The sequence below is a fragment of the Chelmon rostratus genome, chromosome 3 (genome assembly GCF_017976325.1).
Source record: "Chelmon rostratus isolate fCheRos1 chromosome 3, fCheRos1.pri, whole genome shotgun sequence".
Classification (NCBI taxonomy): Eukaryota; Metazoa; Chordata; class Actinopteri; order Chaetodontiformes; family Chaetodontidae; genus Chelmon; species Chelmon rostratus.
Window position 1 is genome coordinate 6,485,955 of NC_055660.1, and position 18,037 is coordinate 6,503,991.

An 18,037-nucleotide genomic window follows, 5' to 3' on the forward strand; every position below is an offset into this window, starting at 1 on the left:
TGTTTAAATTATCCTGATCCAATCATCACAGTTGTTGCTGTAGCGCTTCATACTTTATGTAGTGTAACAAGTCCTATTAGGTCATCGTTAACATTTACTCACACCCCTGGCCCTGCTATTAAACTACCATCTGTATCAGAGTATCTAGATAAGGCAAAGCATATGCTAGTACAAGGAGTAAACATTACCATAGAAGAGCGACTGAATTTACAACAGCTCACATTTTGATGTCAGTCATCTGCAGCAGATGTATGCAGTTCACACAGTCGGCGCAGTACCACTCAGAATGTAGAACCATCGTGACTCACTCTGAAGTTTGCGCTCTGTGTCGTAGACGCACTCTGGCAAGATCAGGGTACAGTAGCAGCATTCACAGCAAATGCAAACCCCTTTTTTGTGGCAAGAGCTGCCTGCCTGTCATTTCTTTTGCCTCCTGCAAGAGACAATGTGTTCTGTCTCAAGTGAAGAGCAAACGCAGGCTGTCGTGTATCATGTTGAATGTCCCCGTACCCTCTGTTCTTTTAGCCAAGCTGGTGGCGTGACTGTTGACGAGTCCACCATTTGTTTCAAACTAAAATATCTCAACACCAATTTGGTGGATTACAAAGAACTTTTATACAAACATTTATGATTCCCAATGTGTGAAATTTAGTGCTTGTGGTGATGGCACCACTTTTCCTCTAGCACCATGTTTAGTGTCATTGATGGTTTCCCAGATGGTGACTCCTAATGACTTGATGATTCCCTGACCTTCCGTCGAGGATGACATTTCTGGTTAAGATGGCAATGTCTCTTTGATAGATTGCCATTAATATTATATAAACATTCATGGTCCCAAAAGATGAATTCTACTGATTTTGCTGATGCCCTGACTTCTTCTGTAGTGGCCACAAGCTGGTTGACATTATGGTTCTGATGATTATGGACAACTATTACATTGAAATCCATTAAAATGTGGTACTCATATTCATGTCGCTCTCACCATGAATTGTAACAACTTTGGTGATCCCTTAACTTTTAGCATCACTATCACTATATTTCATTGTGTGAAATGCTTTGTGAGGATGTTAGCATGCTAAAGTTTACCTCAAAGCAAGAGTTGATCATTTTCAAACCTACTCAAGTGTTTTGAAAAGTGTGCAAAGAGGACACGTAGTCACAGTACAGACACGATGCATACTAATAGTTTACCTGTTGCATGTGATGTGCTTTTATTTTGATACGCGTGTGTGTGTGCGTGTGTGTGCGTGCAGGATCTGGGTTTAGTGATTCTCTGCTCGTCTATTTATGCCTGCCAGAGAGCAGATGCTTCTGTCTTAACTGATCACTGAAGAAAACATGCAAACAGAAAACAGAGCGAGAAACAGAGAAGTCTGTGATTGTGTGTGTGCGTGTGTTTGTGTGTCTCCAGCCTGGGTCGTTCATGCTGATGATGATTAATTCAATGGATGTGTATCTTTGAAAGGTAAGGTGTTTTGTCTGTCTCTCCACTTTTCTTTCTCTTTCTCTCCACCGATCTCTGTCGTCTTTTTCTCTCTACTTGTGTCTCCCTGCCTTTTAACCTGTGTCATCTCAGGAATCATTATTCCCCCATTAAAGTCTGAACCAACACACTCCCACCTGCCACCTTGTGTGTATGCATGCGTGTGTGTGAGCGTGTCCTCTGTCTAAAGTCGTTAAATATTCTAAAGACAGAGACCTCTTTTAATTATCCACTAATCACACTTTTAATTACCTGCCACACACACATCCGTCACTGACCAGAAAGCACACACACGCACGCATGCACACACACACTCTCCCCCTGCACACACACATACACTCACACTCACACCTGCCACCAATAAAGGACGTCTTCTACAAGAGACACCAGAGTAGAGCGCACAGCATCAACAGTGACCCCACACACCTGAGTCGCCACCTGTTTATCCCCCTATCATCAGGTAGAAGGTTCCAGACTATAGAGACAAAAAGGATGCTGATTGACTGGTTAATATCAGAGCTGCAAGATGCCAGGGAGCTGGATCAATAAGCAGAAGGTCACAAGTTTCTTTTCTCTCGGACAAATAAAGGCTAAATTGGAGAGCTTCCTGCTCTCGGGAAATTACGCTCTTTCTATGTTCTAACCTCTCTGCTCCTGTATTCACATGGGAGTTTTCTGTTTATGACTTGTGTCAAGAAATAAATGCATTCAAAGTGTTTCAATTTATCTGACCTCCAGTAGAGGTCTGATAAAACACCAAACAATGAGTAAGTTTAAGATTTTGAGTAATTTAGGGACATTCATTTCTATTTTTTTTCTTGATGTTTTATTCTGTTTCACCTTAGTCTCACCTCTCTTAGTCTTCACTGCTAGGTCGTACTACGGGTTTCCATTATCACATTGGCCCTCCAGATAATTACAGTGTTTACATTCACTCACACATATATAAAATAAATACATCAATACCCATACTGTAACACACACACAAACAGGTTCATGCTGATTGTTCACACTCCAGTTTTTGTGTTGCTGCAGAACTAGCTCTGCGACGATATTTACATCCGCTGTCCATTTTGCACTTGAACCTCTTGGGAAATTTCCTGGTTCCAAACAAACCTGCTTTCACTAAAGTGGGTGGAGTTGCAGCTGAGGTTGTGTTTATGCCAAGCAGGTGGCACACTGCAATTCTGGTACCTTTTTAGCATGAAAGTGAGCTCACATTTCTGCCTGTTATTACAAAAACAAGTACAATTTTTGAAGCCTCAGTTTGTGCTGGTTCATACATGGGCCTCTCTAGAATAATAAAAAAAAACCCTCTCATGTATCTTTCTGTTTTGTCTTTTTCATTTTAATGAACATTTTTTATTTAGTGCAGTTATGTGTGTGTATATATATTTATGCAAATCAAAAGAAGAGTCCATGCTGGCTTAAAATTATCGGCGATTCTCACAAAATGCACACACATAATGCTGGCCAGTACTGGCCAATGTGTACTCAGCCTTTTGTTTAGTCATTTCAGTTTAATCTTGTGCCCTGAGTTTGTTCTTGTGAATGTTTGTGCAGTTTTAAAAAAACTGACACCGCAGTCTCTGTCACACTGTATGGCTTTGTAGCAGGAGCAGGTCAGTGCGATGCATTCACTGACAATTTAGCTGCAGGCTTCGTCCGCATTAGATCTAGTGCAAGTGCAAGTGCGTGTGTGGTTATGTTTGTTACAGAATAATGTAGATTAAAATGTTTTTGCCTGTAAGCGGCATCATTTTTTTTGTATCGTATTGATTTCCTATCGCCCTGGTGACATGTGTATCAGTTTAAAACCCTTGTTTTACAGGAGATGCTCTAAGTGTGTGCCTGTGTTGGTGCTGAAAATAAAGCAGGGACATTGTGCTTGTTTACACCATACTCTTACTACTGACCTTTAAAGCTACCAGAATGCAATTTGTCTACATTTAAATAGCAATGTGTGACAGTGTTTTTATAAATTAGCAGTGCTGACCCTGTGTGTGTATATTCACACACCCACACACACAGACACACACAATCTATTAGTTATTACATTTTGTGTGTTAAATGAACAGTGAACAGAGTTGAATCTATTTCCAGATTTAGGCATTGCTATTGCTATTTCATTTTATACAGAGGTAGATATCTTTTTAATATCTGTCGTTGTATTAAGCAACCGTAGGCAGTGTTACAAATTAGCGACCTGAGTGCTTTATGAAAATACAGAAAATACGGGATTTACAGAATTTTTCCATTAATGTGATGAAGTACCTTGATTTTTATTTTTCATGTATTTAATTCACTAGAGTAGCAAATAAACAGCCATTCCCAGCTGGTTATTTTATCTATAAATTGGTTTCTTAATTGAATTTCCAGAAAATGTACTGCCTCACAAAAGCCTATAGTTCAGGCTGTCGCCTTGAGGCCAAAGTGACACGGCTCAATCTTCTCACTACAACATGTGTCCGACAATGTCTGTGTCACAGAGCGAATTTCTGAGTTTTAAGCAGAATACAAATCACAGGGTCTGGAGTCGCTCTCTTTATTTCAGGTTCAAACAGTAATTTTGAACAGAATTAGAAAATGACAGTTTATTTTCAAGTGTGAAGATTACCGGCTCTCTGTTCAGCTGCTCTCTTCAGCTGAGCAGCTGGGGGAGACTGTGTTTGAGAATAAAGGTGTGTTTTTCTGCCTAAGACAGAGCGAGAGAGAGAGTGTGAGACGGAAAGACAGCGAGAGAAGTCACCGCCAGTTGTGTGGTTAATTGGAAGCAGACGTAATTAGTGCTAATTAGGATAATAGCCATTCGTCTAGAGATCCATCCACCTAATGGGACTACAACAGTCACTCAGCTGAACACACACACAGTCACACAAAAGGAGTTGTTACCATCCATCCAGCCTCCTTGTTAGACGAATGTGGTCTTGTACTGTAGATTTAATGTATGACCTGGTATGAAAGATAAGATAAGATAGGATAAAACTTTTTTTTATCCCCAATCAGGGAAATTTGGGCATTACAGCAGCATATGAAAGCAGTGGGAAGAAAAAAATAGCAGCAGACGTAGAGATCATTCGAAAAAACAGAAACAAAATACACAAAAACAGAGAAGAACGGTCGGAGCTGCTGAAATTGGCTTCCACTCGTGCGGCGGCATCTTTCCAATCAATAGTTGTACCACGTAAAGCAAGCAAGCACTTTTTTCTGTTTTTTTCTGCTTATATGTGTACATGGATGACAAAGAGACAGGCAGACGCAAAGCAGCGGTAGAGAGGAAGTGACTCATGGAGCTCCTGTAGCTGAGCAAACTGAGTGGAGAGAAAAGTCTCCTTCCTCTGTTTACTCAGCATCGAGCCTCATCCCTCTCTCCTCTCCTTTCTTCCTGCCTCCACCTCACCCTTGCCCTGCTTTGCTTTGCTTTCCTTTCCTTTCCTTTCCTGTACCGTTTGCCTTTCCACTTCGCTCTGCCTGTCCCTCAGGCCATGCCAGGGGACATTAAATAAACACAGTCTGTCTAGCAGCCCTCTCTAACTTTTACTCTCCCTCGCTCTCTCCCTCTCTCTCTTTCGCATATACACACACAGCAATTACTTTCGGACTGCAGGCCCGAGGCTGTGCACAAGGATACCTGACTGTGTGTGTGCGGGCGTGCGCTTCCTCTGCCTGAGCTCGTGTGCGTGTTTTATGGAGGACTTATTGGCAATGGCAACAGTCCAAGCCGGTGAGCGACCACAGAAAAGTCTCCCTTTCTGTGTCCGTTTGACCGTTTGAAGGAACTGTAAAGGTGATTGAGGAAGCAAGCCTGTGATTTAGGCACTGCGTTAATTACAAGTCGCAGAGTTGCAGAGTGTGTAGGGCAGAAGGTAGGGAAATGTTTTCTGAGTCAGTGACTGGGCTGTTAAAATCTCTCACAAACACATTAGCGTTCATTACTGTTGTAACCTCTACCATCTTTCTTTTTTTCTCACTTTCTCCCTCTCTTTATTGGTCTCATGTGCAGTCACATATGCAGGCTGTATTTCTCTGAGTGGAAAAATCGCCATGCAGTTCAAAGACATTATCTGATAATAACCTTAGATTAGGTTATGAGTTATTAATGAGGTGTGGACAGATACTGAAATCCAATTTTGACAGGAGAGAGGAATTGTAAGGTCAAAAGTAGTAGTCCTTATACTTTTAGGTATGTTTGGGCTGGGACTGCAGGGTTCCCCCCAAGAAGTTTGTTAGTCGCAGGGGTACGTGACCATAGTCTGATAAAATTTTCAACACATACTCATCTGTTTGTTTTTCCGCGTTGGATAACCATGTGCATGAGTGGAGAAGTGGTGTCAGCCAGGTGCATTCACTTTTCTCAAGGTTACTTTGAAAGCAGGTAACAGTTGGCTTCACTCAAGCAACCACAGGTGCACGTGGCCTACAGTCGCCACTTAACTGAAACACTCGTTGAGCTGAAACAGCAGCAGTGCAGTGCCGAGTACGTCTGCTCGCTGACAAACTGATAAAGACAGAGGTTTGTTTTTTTCCCCCCACATTTGGAACATGCAGCTCTGATGAGTTACGAAGGGAATGTACAATGTGATCGATCGGTCAGTCATATTGTATCCATCTCGTTGTGTGATCAGTTTAGTTACTAGATGATGGCCTAACCAGGCGCTCGCTCCTGAAATACATAGCCTCTGCGAAGTGAACTAGTGCCTCTGCTTGTTGTCTTTGCTTAATATGCATATAGCTTATTATATGTAATTTTTTAGTGGACTGCATGCATATAGTGCTGTTTTTATCCAGAGAGCTTTACAGTTTTGCAACTAATTTGTGCATTCACACACACAGACACACACAGCAAGCTACCATGGAAGGCGTGAAGGCGCTAATTTTTTTCAGGTGAGGCTCGGCACTTCCATTATAATAAATAATGTAATACATAACATTGTTACTAATATATTATGCTACGTCATAGAGTGACATTTTAGACAACATTGTGCTTCCAATGATGCCACTGTCCACAAACTGAGGTCCCTAAAGACAAGGTTTTCCCAATTTGCCGTCAGAACTGCTGTCTTGCAGAGAACCATGACCTTTGGGATGAACTGGAATTGTAAGCCAGTCGGTATTAGAATCTATCCTGCACCTCACCTGCTTTGATGCTGAATGGGAGCAGCTCATTAATGCCCATTGATTTGGAATGAGATGTTCAGTAATCTAGGACCGCACCTACTAGTTATTTTCCTTATTGAATAATCTACAGATTATTTATCAATTACAGAAAAATGGAAAATAACCCACCACTGTTTGCAAAATTGTAATTTGCAAGTGCAACTTAACGCTTTCAGTTTATAATTATATAAAACAGAGAAAACCAGCACATCCTCATAATTAAGAAGCTGACTCCAGAGAGTGCATCTATGCTTGAAGTCACACTGAAATGATTTGATTATCAAGTAGTCGTCCATTAGCTTTCTGTTTATCGACATATCAATTCATTGACTTAATGTCTGTATTAAAAGTGTCCATATACTTTCCACATAGCTTTGGCCCTGTAGTGTGTGGCCTGTAGGAGTGAAGGTCTGATTGTATGGCTTCGGATGTGCCCGACGGGTTCCTGTAATAACTTGAATGTTTCCCTGTTATCATTTTAATTCAGTCCAAAATGTTCTGGCCTTGACTTAGATTGAGATAGACACAATCCAGACCTTCTAAATAGTTGATGCACATTTTGAATGCATCAGCAGCCCGCTTCCATTATTTCCTCTCATTTGGTTCATCGCCAACTGGCTTATTATAGAGATGTGGAGTTGTTTTGTGGATGTTTTGTTTTCTCCCTCTTGCTGATTACAAGATAAAAGGGTTGCAGACTTTTTATGTTCTAAGTGTTTGAGGGCTTTATTTAGAGCAAGTTTGGAACAAGTGTTTTAGCGCACTTAATGGGTCGTGCAGCAGGAATGCCAATGACAGTCCAGTTATGGGACACTGCTGCTAGCAGCACCACCCTGCTGAGCAGCAACTACAATGGGCGTTGTAATAGTAGTGATAAGTGCAATATGAAGCCCACAATATTATTGAAGTTACACCTTTTACTTCTTGGACTACATACTTTTTAGGTACGTCGACAGCTAGTTGAGTTGGATTGGAGCTGGATTTGCATTTTTTCTGTTCCCCAAATTGTGATACTTGAAACTGCAGGCCAGTTTTACTGCTGTGTGCACAAACATTAGTGATGTGACTTTTGAAGTTGTCTATTATGAATTGATTTGTCATTCAATTTCGAAATAACAGCAGGATTCAATCATATGTTTTGAGCTTGGTGGTGGGACTATCCTTTTGTTTACACTAGAATCAGGCACTGATGACAGTTGAGTTGTCAGTCAGTGGCATTATTGCCTCACAGTACTGCTCTCCATGCTTCTTTTGACGAGAGAAAATGCTTTATAAAAAAAACTTTTACACACAGAACAAACCTCACAGTTAAAGCTGCAAAAATGACATAATAATTTGACCCAACTTTAAATCTTAATTTAGCTTGTAGGCATTCTCCTCACATTTGTAGCAATCAGAAACTTAAACAAATGTCTTTTTAAAGATAATATTTCAGACATTGCATTTTGACTGAGCAAGAGGATTAAAGAATGTTCAGCAAATATACTGTAAAACACATCTTCAACCCCAGGCTGTGTTAACAATAGCTTAATTTAAACTATGCATGAAAATCACTAAAGCAGTCACTGTCACAGTACTGGCAGCAGAATGTCAAGAGCTGCTGGCAGTGGTCCAGTTCTCAGTCTTAACTCAGTTAAACTGTTTAATCCCATTACAAAAACAGATCTATCACATTTTCCAAAACTACATGAAACAGTTGTCAGAAATTGGCAAAGTTAAGTTCTCTTCATTGTCTTTTTTTCCCCTCTGTTCACCACCGAGATCATTCCTTTTTCTTCCTCACTCCGTTCCTTCACTATTACAGTAGTGAAGAGACCCTTATATCGTCTTTACCCCAAAGCATCACAACAGGGACTGTCTGTCAGGCATTAACATCATCCACTAAGGGAGTGTGTCCTTTTAAATCCATGAAAAATACTCCACCACCAGCTTTGTGTTCACACTGAGTCACTGTGCATTCAGGCCAATTTAGGCAACCAAATTCCTAATTCTTGATGGATGAGTTGCACATTTATCCTCTTTGGGTCTAATGAAGTTGCAAGAAAAAGTCTGCGTTGTCTGTTTCTGAATTGAAAGGTTGACAACAAGCCACAAATGAATTTTCCTCCACATTAAGGGTCTATAAATCAATAAAATTAAAAAAAAGATAAACAATCCAGAAAGTACTTCTTTTTAAGGATGACTTGTTATGGCAATGCTTATACAGTGGCTTCACTAAGTGTGTTTTATGTGAACCTTTGTTTGCAGTTGTGCACATAAAGACAAAACACAAGCCAAAAAAAAAAACTATCATAGCATGTATTGATGAAAATAGTACAGAAGCTTTCCCCCCACCTCTCCACATTCACAACAATGCAGTCTGTGCAGCTGAGTTTTATAGTTACCAATTACTTTAGGATGGAGGACACCACACCACAACTCAAGCTGACAGGCAATTTGAGAGCAGGAATGCTTAAAAAATTTGAATACCTCAAGCCTGTGGAAAGTTTGTAATAACAAAATCCCAGGTTTAAACAGGATTTACACAGGTCCTCAGACACACACATAATAAAGCATTCAGCAGACATGAACCTGTATACGTTAACTATCAATCAGTCCAACAGAGAATGTATTCATGTGCCCACTGACTTACACACCAAAGCAAACATCTGCTTTTAAACGGCTGAAAGGAACAGTGAATGCTCCCAACTGTGTGGCCGCCTGTGAGAAGGTGTGTGTGTATGTATGCAGTGTGATGGGCGAATGGCTGGCAGGCGGTTGCTTTGGAGATGAAGCTGCCAAAAAGCCTGCTGTCTGGACTCGGTTTACAGTGGAGTATCCGTCCTTCTGCCCTGCCGCCACGCTCCTCCACCCCGAGCCTCTGTCTGTCAGACGCCGTGCGGTTTAAGAAGGTGGCCCGTTGCCTATCAGAGATTGAGACGGAGGGCAGACGGGGCCGAGGTGGGCTCTGTTGGCAGGAGACCCAGTCAGACCAAACACACACACACTCACATGCTAACTCACACGCACACTTAGATACAGAAAAACACACTCATTCATGCACTGACTCGCTCACTCATCCTCTGGTCTGCGACACGTGTGTGCTAATTAGCTATTGGCACACTTGTATGTGTGTATACATGTGTGCGCGTGTGTGTGTTTAGCAGTCAGCCTTGCAGCGTGGACGCCTGCGAATGTTTATTAAATGAGTCTCTGGGCCAGATACTTAATGAAAGACCAATCTGGCTTGGTGCATTGGTCCAAAAGACTCAGCGGGGAGGAGAAGGGAGGTAAGACAGGACAGTTGTGTGTTGAGGGCGGAGGATAGCGTGATAGAAAGACAGCTAGAGAAAGCAAAATGCAAAGAAAATTGGATGAAACCAAGAAAGAAATGTGCAGATTGTAATCTGAGTGAGAATGGAAAATGGGATATGAGAGAAAGAGTCAGAGAGGCTGGTTTGTATTATTTGAGGGGGGTGAGGGATACAGGGAGGAATGCAGCAGGAGAAGAGAATAGGATGAAGTTGATTACTGTATTTTAATTTCCCTCTTATGCCTGGGGATAAACTGTGACACACACACACACACATGCACACACATAAGTCATGTTCAGTTTTACAATTGAGTTTGTTCCTTAATTAAAAGCCAGAACTATTTTGTCCGGTTTAATTAAATGTAGAACTAAAATGGTGCAGAAAGTAGCATGTTGAATTTATGCTATATTAAATCTCAACTGTATTGCTATTCAGTCAGAATGAAGAGACGCACATAAGCAGCTCACGTGCACGCCTTTTCGTATGACTGCGTGTGTCTGACTATATTGTAACTCGTAGGATGAGATTGTATAACCACCCTCCAGCTACTCAGAACAAATAAGGACATTCTATTATTTTTTAAGGGAATTTCACATGAATTGAAGTCCTCTAATCTCTGTTGCCTGACTTCTTATTGGCAAATTTAATTTCTTTCCCTCTATGTTGCTTTTTCGATATGAAAGTTCCATGTGAAGATTTTATGGGAAATCGAGCCCGAGACCTCCCAATTTGGAACGAATGAATGCGTGAAGCATATTGCTGTAGCCATCAGCCTCTGTCATCACAAGTTATTTCCCATGTAAATAGTGCGTGTAAATTGGATATGTAAATGAGGAAAAATATAACATGAACAAATACTTTTAACTCACCAAATGTTCAGATGTTAATATGCTATCTTAATTGGTCTTACTGCATTCTCACACCCGCCCACAGAGCTCCTTTGACTTTGAATGTTAATAACTTCAAACCTCCCAGGCTCTATCCTCTCTCAGACACTGTAGGCAAGTGGAAGCTTGCCTTCATTGTCTATTAATCAGCATGTGCTGGGTAAAACAGATGTGATAAAATGGGCTGGTCAGTGCAGTTAATGAGCTTAACAGCTATAAATTGCATTACAGACCTCGACGAGAATGCAGAATCTGTCCTGTTGGAGTAAGTGAGAGGGAACGGGAGAAAGGTTTGGTTAAAGCCTCTATTTCAGGCAGTGAGATGCGGTTGAATGCACACACAGAGACACACACATGCACACACAGCAGCATACACACATAGAGAGATGTGCACACAAATAGAGTGTCAGTGTTGGGGTTGAGGCTCTGGCTCTTGTGGATGTTCTCCTGGGAAATCACACTGAATAAAATTAGACCTGAGGAATTCTGTCTGTGCGTGAGTGGGTGTTTGTGGGAGTGTGTGTCAGACGGCGCCACGTTCTCCTCTCGTCGCTCCTCCATCAGCCTGTGGTTCACTCGGTGGTTCCTGTTTTAATTTGTGTCACATATCACGTATAAACACGTCCATGTACTCTGTACACTGGATAAAGAGGTACAGGACTGTTGTGTTGTCATGTTCATGGGTTAGGTTTAGGGTTAGCACTGAAGCGGGGGTGAGCTAGCTACCTGAATGGAGTGTAGGCTGCTGTAGGGCTGTTTATCGTTTCATGTTACACTTGCAACAAACAGACATGGACGGTCACTACTGCTACGCATTGTACATTATGTGTCACACTCCTCACAAACACACACACACACACAGATGGAGACGGGAGCGTGAGAGAGATATAGTTAACAGAACAACAGGTGGATTCAAGTGAAAATATAGCAGACGATGAGACCAAAGGCAAACTTGACAGACAGAACATCCAAAAAACACTTCACATTAAATGAGTTATCCTTCAACTCTACGGTAGTCTACCCAGACCACAACAGTGTAAGAGTCCAAACACGCCAGCAGCAGGTCAAACACACGACTGAAGCCAAGACCACGGTGAGCAATAGCATGAAAGAATAGCTGAAGCCGCACAAAATGAAACAAAGTCAGCAGGGGTTTCAAACTGAACCTATTATTTAACATATATTCAAACTCACCATTGACATTTTCAAAGGAGCACAATCTGCCTTTGTAGTTAAAAAGTTGTTATCCAACACACTCAGCACCTCTTCTGTCCGAGGACATCTGAAAACAAACCCATCCGTAATCCAATCTCCCAACTTTGTTAATTTGTCTTCCTAATTTTAGACTGGAAAAAAATCAACAGCTTAGCTAATAGCATTCTCGCAAGGTGTGCTTAGGTGAGGGAAGTGAAGCTTCCCCAGCTAATGTTAGCTTAATAATAGTTGGGTTAATGACATAGGGTGGACCATTACGTAGACTTATCAAAATGCTAATGTTGAAACTCAAATTACCTGATGCCTTACTAGGTTTAACCAGCACAGCTGAGAGGGAGTGTTAACCCTCAGTCTGGAACTGCTGCATTTAGGACTGCGGGGGCTCTCTGGCTCCGCAGGGCCATGTTTCTCCCAGATCGGTCCATTCGCACAAATGCAACCACATAAAATTTTAACTTGCACACTCTGAACAAATGGTCACATATGCACACATCCCACATAAGGCAGCTTATGAGGCAGCACCCATGACGCTTTTGTGTAATCACAAAAATCACAAGTTTGCTTTGCATGACGCTGCAATCAGAGCCGTGTTGTGGGAGCAGAGGAAAAAGGCTGAGTCTACAATAATAATCGTCTGCCATCTTACTTTAATATACTTTATTCTCCCTTTGGTCATATTGACAGTATTTCAGTGTCACGTCTCGGATTAGAATATTGGGAGATTTCCATTCACTCACATGGTGAAAAACAAGTAGCATCACTAAAAGCATCAACCTGGGCTTCCTGCCTGGCGGCATCTGTTCCCGGGCACACAAGTTCAAACACATGAAAATCTGAGTGCTCCGAATATATTTTTTACTCTCCTCGACTCCCCCCCTGCTATCCTCAGCCACACTGTCTCCCTCCAAAATCAGCTCCTCCTGTTACTCTCCCCTGAAAAGCAGCAGCAACACGGAATCTGCTTGTAAGCGATTGTTTCTTATCCCTGTGTGCTCATGTGAGCGCAGCGTTAGATCTTGCGTGCTCGTGATTGTGTGTGTTTGTGTATTCTGTATGTTTGTGCTGTATTGATTGCTGCTGGTACGTGGGGAAATGAGGATGGATCAGTGTAAAGAAGGAAGAACAGAAGACAATACACAAACAACGAGAATGGCCAAAAGAATGAAAGAGACACAAAATGAGCCACATATCAATCTGAGACAGGAGGAGAGATTTATTTAAGCTCTCTGAATCCTCTTTCCTTTCTGATGATTGTATTCAATGTTTCCTCCCCCCCCCTGAATTCTAAATGATCCATGTACCAAATACTCTCCTCTTGTCAGAGTCTTAGTTTGAGCAGCGGTCTTGTCTGAGCCGGAGCGACGTTAGAAGGAGGACTGTGTTGCTTTCGGTTGTTCTTACTGTGTTTATAATCCTTTGTTGTCTGCGTGTCTTGTTTGTGCCCTACAGAGCAATCACTTTGGACAATCAGCTGGTCGTCTTGGCAACCACTGCAGCGGATGCAGGACGTTACCATGTGGAGGCGGTGAACGAGATGACGGGAGAGAATGTGACGAGTCCTGCTGTCTACCTGAGCATCTCAGGTAAAAAAAAAATGTTCCGCCTGATTCTGAAAGCTTGGGGCGTGCTAGCATACAGCCGTGCTAATTTACGTTCATTCAGCATGTCAGAATCAGTTGAGTCTACATTGAATTTAACCGAGCTCCATATTTAAATCTCTCCAAGAAGCAGAGTTTATTCCACAATCAAAAGTGATTGATTGTGGATTATAAGATTTTCTCACTCCCTGAAAAATTGTTGCTTTCTCATTATTTGATTTTATTTCACCTTTTTAGGCTTTCAGGGAGCTTGATTGGGCTCTCTGTGCTGAATGAATCCAGTTTACTAAAAACATAACTAAAACCCAAAGATCCAATTGAAATCTACGCTATTTGTTCAGCTCAGAAGGCAGAAGGCAATTTGAGTGGCAGCCTAATTACTGTTGACAAACCGTAGATAAAACCTGAAAATGAGATGAGCAGCGGAGGAGATGAAATGTTGATTAAATACGTATCCGACGTATTAGAGAAACAGATGTAGCCAACTTAATTTTGCACTTATTATTTTTTGTAAGATACTTAATCCAAATACTGGAGATCCTTACTCAGAACTATTACGCTGAGAGGCTTAAATTATTGATATATATGAATAGAGGTTTAACTGCGAGAATCCAGCAACAGTTAAATTGTTTCGGCAGACTCACCTCGGTCTTGTTGAACTACAATATAACACCATCCAGTCATGATCATAGAGTGATGTTATGTGGTGTGATGAGTCCGGAGTCCTGTTTTTTCTTTACCCAACAAGTGAACTTTAGCTGAGAACAGACACCAGCCTGGAGAGCCAAGGTTCATTTTGGCCTTTTGGCAAGTAATTCACTGTCACCTGTCACTTGACATTTGTTACTTAAACCGGCAAATCATTAATGAAAGGCCTTCTTGCGTGACTGTTTTGCACGTGGTGGTTAATAAAGAGACGTTACTGTTTAACCTTTGATCCAATCCCGAACCTGATCCAAAATGGGACCAGTTTTTGGAACAAGTCCTTAGTTTAGTTTTGTTCTAAAGCAGTAGTTATTGGTGTTTACAGACTCTTGGTATTTTAAAGATGTTAAAATCATAGTTTTTCAATGATATACATACATTAAATAAAACGGTTAAGTCATGCAATCTTCATTTTAATTATTAAACTGAATTTTATGTTCAAACTTAAATTGGATTGGATTATCTATGCATGGTGATTGTGCAGCTGGTATTCATTGTTTTTGTTTAGTGAGTGTTAGTGAATGAAATGTAGCTGTTTGCTCATTTCAGAAGAAAAAGGCAGCGCTGCAAAGTTGGTGAATTTTTGCCCCTCTCTCTCTATCCTTTCTCTCTCTCTCTCTGTTTCTCTCTCTCTCTCTCTCTTCCCGCCTCTGTCACGGTCTTAATCGCTGAATCACTTTATCGCTGTATCCTTCTATCCTCTCTATATAGCTTCTCCTTGGAGGCCAGAGGATAGACTCTACTGTCTTAACAGTCCTTCGGCTGAAGTGTTCACTATGGTTAAACGAGAGAGGGAGGGAGGGAAGGGGCGCTCTGTCCCTTGTGGCTGTATAGAGTTTTAATTAGATTCTCTTTACAGGGTTGTATCCTTTGGCATCCTTTGTCACAAACGCACACACACTGACACACACACAATCACATAAATATACACACAGTACCTTGTTACAGCTGTCAGAGTGGAGTGCTCCCATGGGTGTTTTTTAGGAATCATAAGGGTATAGTTAGGCTTCACTGATCAGTCTTCGGCCATAAACATCTGCCTGCGCATGTGTTTGCCTCTGTTTATCAGTGTGTATTTTCTACAATAAACATGTCTCGGGTAAATATCTTTTCCTATAAAGCAGCATGTTTGATTCAGTTATTTGTTACTGAGATTACAGAGGAACGAGGAAAGAGGATTTCAATAAAAACTGAAGGACAAATGAAAGAGTCAAAATGGTACGGAGAGAAAAATGTGAAAGGCAAAAGAAAACAATCAATGAAACATGAAAACAACAGGCATTTTGTCTTGCTTTACATTCTTCAATCCTGCACATTAAATCTTTAACAACCCCCAGGTCAGTTGTCAGGGTTGGGAAATGGGAAAGGCGTGGCAGATGTGAATGTGTTCGGATCATATTACATGTGCAGATTATGAATTTGGATCGAAGATTGGTTTTCTGAATCACGTCTCTATGCTAACAATTACACGTACTGTATGCACACTGAGCAACAGAGTGGGCCTATTTATTATAGAGATCAGCAGAGGTTTGCTCGCAGGAAAAAAAGAATCAGTTCTGTACAAATGAGATTAAACGTGTGTGTTGAAGTGATGGACAGTTCACTTGATTATCTGACAGAAAATATGCGAATGAACTCATTGAATTTGTCTTTGAGTTCATCGGTACCTCCTTTTTTTCTTTTTTTTTTTTTTTACATTTCCTGCCCCCCCTCCGCTCTCTCTCTCCATTTCCTGTCTCCCTTTTTGCACTTTTACATTCCATTAAGTTGCCTGAACAGGATCTGAAGACAGAAGTTCATAGCTGTCAGTCAAATTTTTTATTTCTAAAAATGTTGTCTTTCTTTTCAGAAATTCACCAGAATAAATGAGATACCTATTTTCTATTCTCCCCTTTCTTACTTTGATCGAGCGTTGCGCTCAACAGAGAAGAAGCGAAAGAGGACTGGTAGAGAAAGAGACTCGCTAATGAAGCGAGTCGGGGTGAAGACTGAGGATATGGCCAACAACCTGTTAATGTCAGGACGGCAGGTGGAGAAAGCCCTCATGTGTCTCTTGCGCACAGCTGCACACACACAAACACAGGCATAACAGCAACATTCATGCTGTGTCGGGATTGACAGCCAAAGTCTTTTAGCTAAGCAACGAAAGCTGTAAGAAAAATGGTACACAACCAACTGTATGACCTGGCTCCTTGACAGATCCATTATCTGCATGTCCCTGACCGCTTTTCTGTAAGTGTGGCCTAGACTGCTGAAAATAAAAAGCACCAACTGTCACGCTGGAACAGCCACAATTGATAGCAGCTCAGCAGCTTGATGAGAGGTCACCCACTGTAATCACAGGAAGTATAGCCCGCCCCTAAAATAAACAGCTCCTGGAACTTTTTATCACGGCCGACAACATAAAGTGTTACAGAAGACAGTTATCACTGCGGACTGAACATGACAGATTGACAGAATTGAAAATATTCAAAGGGGAACATCTACTGTACAACGTGGCCAAATATCAAGCCAGCAAAGCAGATCACATAAACACAGTCGCTCCAGGGAGGAAGGGTCACATTCAAGGTGCAGGCTGGGTCAATTAGTTACAGTATACATGTGTTTGATTTAGTGTGAGTGTTTATGTGTGTGTGTGTGTGCATTAGAGAAGAAGAGAGTTCTAATGGCCCCAGGGTATTTCTGTTAATGACATTATATGAGGATCTCTACTCCATCTAATTAAGCTCCATGCATACCTGCCATCAGCTCTCTTCCCTGTTTCTCTTTAATACACACACACACCTCCGCCTGTCAATCAAAACAGCAGTCAGTCTCCCCGTTGCCCAGAAGACTGTGTGCATGTCTGTGTGCTTCTCTTCAGTTCACAGCAGTGGAGGTCTTTGTAGATTTGTACATCAGACCATTAGAGCAGCAAAATATCCCCAAAGAGACTACTCGCTGGAGGGAGACTGACACACACACACACACACATAAAAGCACACAGACATGCAAACATACACATGCAAAAGATCCCCGCCCAGAAACGCTCAGCGTATCTGGACATCATCAAAGACCGGCACTTTGCAGGATAAAGAAACAAGACAAAACGGTTTGAAACCTCCACAACCCAAGATAAAGACGTTATGATCCTATTTGCACAGATCTCATACATGTATAACAACAGGAGAGAGGAGAGGGTATGCAGGGTAGACAGGAGAAAGAACAGAGGGCAGAATAAGAAAAAAGAGAGGGTAGGAAGATGGCAGACGCATACATGCTGATATAATTACTGTAGCACTTTAAATGCTATCTCAGCTGTGGGCTCAATAGCTGATCAAATGGCTTATCTTTTCTATAGAGAAGACAGTAATGTCGCGCTTGTTAATGATTGCTGAACTGCAAAAAAAGGTTGGAATATTCCGTGCACATGTGGAAGCAGTGCTTCCCGAGTGCTTCCTTTTAAAAAGAGCACTCCAGCTGTTCAGCATTTCACTTGCAAGACAGATAAAAAAAAAAAAGACTGATGCAGAAGAGGCCGAGATGTCCCGACTTTTAGTCCTTAAATGCAGTTGATAGCATCTTTAGGTTAGACCCTTGCTGCCTCATCAATGTTTGTATCTTCCAAATTCCGCAATACCAGTTTGTACCACAGGCCTTCTCTTATATATTTGTCGCCTCTATACCCAAGCTGAGTCTCCCTTTAAAATGCGCCACATA

At 41.6% G+C, this 18,037-nt stretch overlaps 1 protein-coding gene across 1 annotated transcript in view; it reads left to right on the forward strand.

Moving 5' to 3' along the window:
* The window catches only part of LOC121626542 (protein sidekick-1-like), a 230,513-nt gene that overhangs the window by 98,857 nt on the left and 113,619 nt on the right, over positions 1 to 18,037 (forward strand). Inside the window, exon 5 of the mRNA XM_041965127.1 lies at positions 13,485 to 13,618. Within this exon, the coding sequence (XP_041821061.1) occupies positions 13,485 to 13,618 (134 nt within the window). The remainder of the gene's footprint in view (positions 1 to 13,484; positions 13,619 to 18,037) is intronic.